Source organism: Vidua chalybeata, chromosome 3 (genome assembly GCF_026979565.1).
Source record: "Vidua chalybeata isolate OUT-0048 chromosome 3, bVidCha1 merged haplotype, whole genome shotgun sequence".
NCBI lineage: Eukaryota > Metazoa > Chordata > Aves > Passeriformes > Viduidae > Vidua > Vidua chalybeata.
Window position 1 is genome coordinate 465,295 of NC_071532.1, and position 6,000 is coordinate 471,294.

At 46.0% G+C, this 6,000-nt stretch overlaps 1 protein-coding gene across 1 annotated transcript in view; it reads left to right on the forward strand.

Moving 5' to 3' along the window:
• Positions 1 to 4,734, forward strand: part of POLR3F (RNA polymerase III subunit F) — a 7,138-nt gene extending 2,404 nt beyond the window's left edge. Inside the window, exons 4-9 of the mRNA XM_053939485.1 lie at positions 1 to 68; positions 341 to 453; positions 973 to 1,116; positions 2,479 to 2,586; positions 3,290 to 3,481; positions 4,066 to 4,734. Coding sequence (XP_053795460.1) covers positions 1 to 68; positions 341 to 453; positions 973 to 1,116; positions 2,479 to 2,586; positions 3,290 to 3,481; positions 4,066 to 4,143 — 703 coding nt within the window. The 3' untranslated portion in view covers positions 4,144 to 4,734. The remainder of the gene's footprint in view (positions 69 to 340; positions 454 to 972; positions 1,117 to 2,478; positions 2,587 to 3,289; positions 3,482 to 4,065) is intronic.
• Positions 4,735 to 6,000: the final 1,266 nt, after the last annotated feature.

A 6,000-nucleotide genomic window follows, 5' to 3' on the forward strand; every position in this document is an offset into this window, starting at 1 on the left:
TAAAATGAAAGGTTCTGACAATCAAGAGAAGCTGGTTTACCAAATCATAGAGGATGCAGGCAACAAAGGTACTTTAAATTATGGTTGTGCATGGTACTAACTCTGTTTGCTCATGGGACCATTCCAGTCCAGAGTCACAAATGCTTGCCCAGACAATACAAATATAAAATCTAGTACCCCATACCTGCTTGTTTTTCCCCAGTCCCTTCCATTCCTTCCCTGCTGCTGGGAGTGGCAGGCAAGCAGCCCAGGCAGTGTTCTGATGTGACTTTTGGTTGGTATATATGGAAAGAAATGGTTTCTTCTATTTATTTCTGTTCACTTCTCTGTTTTTTAACAGGTATTTGGAGCAGGGACATTAGGTACAAAAGCAATCTGCCTTTAACAGAGATCAACAAGATACTGAAAAACTTGGAAAGCAAGAAACTAATTAAAGCAGTTAAATCTGTGGCAGTGAGTATTTTGTGACTTTCTTTTTAACAATTTCAAACATCTGCATGCTTTGTATGCTTTCAGCAGGGGCAGAGAAGCCTCATTTTGCCTCCAGCTTTCTCTTTGGCTGTGCAGCAGTGTTTGACTCTGCTTTAGAGCGCAGGTCTGAGGTGCAGCAGACACTGGCTCCACAGGTCAGCTCTGTGCTGTCTGTCTTCACTCACCTGGTTCTCATGGGTCTGGGAAAGCAGGTGGGGCTGGAGAAGTCGGACATAGCAAAGCAGTAGCTTCTCTGTGTTCATGTCAAAGGTGCTGGCTTCATCTCGTCTCCCAGCACTGTTATAAAATGATGAGGAATCCAAATCTCTTTGTCTCTGCGTTGCCTGGGGGTCAAACAGGTTAGGGCTAGCTGGAGTCAGGTGGATTGCTGTGCCTTAGGTACAGGAGTGATACAGCTCTTCTGCAGATTGTCTGCTTGTCTGTTCCTTGCTGATGAAGGAAGGAATTTGTTGCTGAGAGCTGTGCCTCTCCCTCCCACAGGCATCCAAGAAGAAGGTCTACATGCTGTACAACCTGCAGCCCGACCGCTCCGTCACCGGAGGGGCCTGGTACAGTGACCAGGACTTCGAGTCTGAGTTTGTGGAGGTGTTAAACCAACAGTGTTTTAAGTTTCTGCAGAGTAAGGTGAGTGCCAAAGTCACCTGCCATTTGTTTTGTAAATGAGGCAAGGCTCAGGTTTTCCATAAGTGCTGGCTGTTGTTGCAGCTAGGTTGGCAAATCCAACCTATTGGACTATTCTTCTTGTCACAGTGGTGTGATGGTGGTGTATTTAATGATGGGTATTTTTCCACCCTGGGCAAGGAGGGAAGCCTTTTGTCCCTGAGGTCCAATGACAGCTATCCAAGGTGACCCAAAATTGTGTGTTCCTTATCTTCTGTGTGCCAAGCTGCCCAAGAGTACTGCTGTCCCTAAGGGCCAGCTACCCGGGAAAGAGGAGCCTGTGTTTTATCCTGGAGGGAGGGGTGCAGGATCCCTTTAGAAACGGGAAACCAGGGGGGCTTTTGTTCTCCCTGGGTGCCCGAGGGGATGGCCTGGGGCGGGTCTCCAGGTCGATACCCCAGAAGCTGCTCCAGGGGGAATTCTGCAATACCTTTTCCTGCCGAGGAGGAGTCAGACCCTCTCTCCACCATTTTCCAGCCGCCTGCCGTGTGTGTGTCCAGGAGGGGGCGGACCTGCCACCTGCCGGGAAGATTTTTCCAGCGTTTTTGGCAGCATTGGAGCCTTTTGGCCAAAAATTGTTTTAAATAAATAAAATTGTCCAAGTTTTCTTTCGTCCCTGTCCCCCTCTGATTGTTGTTTGTGGAAGTTCTGGAACCGCAGAGGCTGTTATCTTTTATTTGATTTTTTTTTCCCTTTCTGTCTTCTCCCATTTTGTCTCTTATTGGTGGAAGGAGATTGGTTAAAACTAAAGGGGAGATATCTAATTTTGGAGTCTCCACCCCGTATAATTATATATATATATATATATATATAAACTAAGACACAAACCAGGCAGCAAACACCAGAGGACCAAAAAATCTAGGGAAAGCCACTGTGGTTTCTGCAGAGCACCTCATTTCTGAGAGGATGTAAGGCAGCAGCCAGTGAGGTAGGTCTGCCTAGAAGACAATTGCCCCTAGTCTAAATTGTCCCTGGTTCATTAAATATGTCTGCAGATTCTGGCATGTGTCCATTCCATTACAATATATTTTTAATTTGCTCTAGGTACAGCAGAAACTTTTTTTTTTTTTGTCAACAAAATGCCAAATGCTGGTATTTCTTCATATTAATCTGAATTGCAGTGTAAATTTTATGTCATTTATTATAAAATTATATTTGATTGTGCACTGCATTGTCTCACACACACCAGTCTTAAGAACGTGGCTTTAAATGCCAAACACATGCCAGAAATGGAAAACAAGTTTTGTTTTTGAGTCTGCCTGAACTGACCCACGAAGGAGGCTCTTGGCACTGAGTGCTGACGAAGTAACTTTTGCTTTTTCTCAGGCAGAGGCAGCTCGAGACAGCAAACAGAACCCCATGATACAGAGGAACAGCTCGTTTGCCTCATCCCACGAGGTGTGGAAATACATCTGTGAACTGGGCATCAGTAAGGTCAGAACAGATTCATCTCACTACTGTTCAAACGGGCAGTGCATGATTAGCTCTAGGAGCTGGGTGCTGCAAACTTGCTGAAGGTCTCATAAGTGTCTTAGCACCCCCAGCTTGTGTAGTGGAGGAGAGCTCTGTGGCTTCACTGCTTCTTGGGGAGGGTCACTGATACTGCCTGGCATACCAGGATAGCTTGTGCATGTGGGTTTTCAAAAATGTGTAAAGGAATTAGCATTCACATCCTTGTTAACAGTCTCAGCTGGTTTAGATTTCATAATTTCTCTTAGGTTTACATATGCACTTCAAGGAATTTGAGGGTAGGGAAAAATACCCCACCTTTACTGGTTACCATCAACAAGTATTTCTTTAGCAGTCTTGTCTTTTTCTTCTTTCACAATTGTTTTCTTGCCAAACTGGAACTGTATTGTGCTAGGCTGATGGAGACATCTCAGGTGCACAGGGAAGTTCTTTTTGGTAAGACCAAGGCTAGTGCAAATCAGAAGTGCTCAGGAGGTAGGAGATATTAGTATTTGCTTTTCTTTTTGCATATGCACAACTCCATAAAGTTCCCAGTGAGTCTGGTGTCTTTTTCTGGACTCGGTTAGAACTCTGTGGATTTCTTACTCGTGGTGTTTGCTCCTTTCCTCCTTGCAGGACTCACTGGCATGCGTCTTCCCTAACATCGATTTCACAAATTGTTTCTTAGGTAGAGTTATCAATGGAAGACATTGAGACCATCTTGAATACTCTGATCTATGATGGCAAAGTGGAGATGACCATTATTGCTGCCAAGGAGGGGACAGTGGGCAGCGTGGATGGGCAGATGAGGCTGTACAGAGCCGTTAGTCCTCTCATCCAGCCCACTGGGTTGGTCAGGACACCCTGTGGACTCTGCCCTGTGAGTAACTAATTCTGTGTATTGTGAGTGGTGCATGCAGCTCTTGAACACAGGCCTGCAGTGGCCAGATGGCACATGGCAGGTTCTGCCCACGAGTCAGCCTCGGGGCTAAGCCAGCTGTGCTTAAAAGCTGCCCGTGAGGCCTTAGCTGTGGTGTCACAGGCTCTGTGTTTGGTCTGAACACCTGCTCTGTCAGGTGTTCCCCACTTCCAACCTGTCTCTTTACTGGACTGTATGTGAAAGGATGCTGTCAAGTGTAGCCTTTCCCAAATTATGTTATTGTATTTCTGATCCCAGGTTTGCCTGTGTTTTTATCAAGCTAAATTATTTCTGTCTAGCTTTTGGTCTCTCCTCCCTGGACTGTGAACTGGCTTGTAGGTAAAACTTCCCAGTATGTTCCTTTGTGGTGGGATCTGTTTTTCTCTTCTGCCTCAGAGCTGCCATAAGACCTCCTAGGTTTTGGCCTCTGTTAGACTAATGCTGATCTAGTGGGAAAGAGGCAGAAAACCTGGGAGCATGTTACACACAGCAAGCACCGTCCAACTGGACGTAATTACTCTGCTGACACAAGGCTTCTTTTGCAGGTTTTTGATGACTGTCATGAAGGTGGTGAGATTTCTCCATCAAACTGTATTTATATGACAGAGTGGTTGGAGTTTTAAAGTCAAAGAAAACTGGATTCATCCTTCACAGCCAAAGTGACAAAGCAGCTTGCTTTTTTTAAAAGCGGACTTCTAAATTTGTAAGCAACTTCAGGACATGGAGTGACAAACCAGCCATGATCAGTTGTGTGAGCTATCCTGGGAGTGGACTGGAAGTGGAGTCAGTGCTGAAGATCAAGGCTGAAGTGGAAATGTAGATCCATTCTTCAACCAAAATTGGAGATGGCAACTAAGGTGGTTAACAAAACAGATTTCTAAGCAACAGTTCAAAATAAAGTTCAAACGAGGTTGAGACATTTTAGTCTTAACATTTATCAGTCCCTCACAGCTGATCAGAAAAACTTGCAACAAGTGGTACCAAGAATGAGATCCCAAATTTTGCTTTCAGATTAATGCTACTGATGGATGCTTAAGTTCTAAAGCTGACACTTTTCTCCCACGATAGCTTCCATCTAACTGAAGAATATGATTCTGATGTGGGAAAGATTCTGAATATGTCAGACAGACACTGAACAAGTCAAACACTTACTGGTTCTTTATTATCTTTCTTACCTGCGTATTTATCATTAAAACCCTGATTTTTCTTACGTACACCTGTGCTTGATTTCCTGTGTTTCTGCCTGGTGATGCATCTGCTGTGTTTATTCCTTCTTCATCACATTTCTGGTGGTGTGTTCTGCAGCTGTGTCACATACATGGATGTCTCCACTGCAATTTTGAGTAGAGGTGTTCTGGGAAGATATGTCTTCCACAAGAGAAAGGGTTCCTCTGGCCTGATGATACAGAGAAAATTTTTATAGATTCCAGCATCCAGAGTAGCAGAGGGCTGGCCTGGCACACTGGGAGGCAGGGTGGGGTGCACAGGGTCTGTGCACAGACAGGCTGGCTCCTGTGCCACTTGCTGCCTGTGGCTTCAGCTGGCTCTGGCCAGGCTGATCTCTCCACAATTACTCAGTATCTTCACAATGCTCTGCCAGCACTGGGGAACAATCAGGGGGTCAGGCACAACACAGGGCTTGTTGCATCTGGCTATTTTCAAGTGTGCCTGGCTGAAAACAAGCCCTTTGGACACTGTGTTGGGAGGGTGCTGGGAAAGCACCTCTGTGGCTGAGTTAGCAGCATCCTGGGTAACCTGGCAGAGGGTTAACGTAGATTTTGGAACAGTTTACCTCATAAGGGTAAGAGACTTTACATCAGCATTTTCAGTACTGTCCAGGAGTTTGCACTTTCTAAAAGCAGTCTGGATCACATACAAAAGTGTTCACATCTTGCTTGATTTCCATTTCCCTTCTAACAGCGAGGATGGAGGACAGAAGCTAATGAAGGTGCCGTACAAAGAATTAAAAAACCTTCCATGGCTCCTGTCCCACGCAGGGAGGGTATGGATGCAGAGGCAAAGGCTCCTCGTCTGGGAGCAGCTGAGTGTGTACTGGAGCAAACAATGAGCACTGATGAGCTGGCAAGGCCACGGAAGGACTCTGATTGTCCCAGGAGGTGGGCACCCGCAGCGGGCTCTCCTTTTGCTGCAGGGTTGTCTCCAGGTGAAAGGGATGCATATCTCTGCAGAGGCTGAAGGGCTCTTAGGAAAGAGATGGGGGGGTGAAGTGATTGGAGCTTCATTCTCCCTCTGCCCCCTTTAACCACTGCTCTCTTCCCTGGAAGGCGCCTTGGATCAGACATCCTTTATTCCAGCCAAGGTAATTTCATTGAGATGTGGGGCTGGGGTTGTCTTTGTCTTCCTGTCTTCAAAGGGGACCTGACACAATGGGGTCCTGAGCCTGCAGCTGCAGAGATAACACAATGTTTGTGCTCCACTGCAGCTAGAAGATAACTTCCAGGGGAACAACAGGGCTTTGT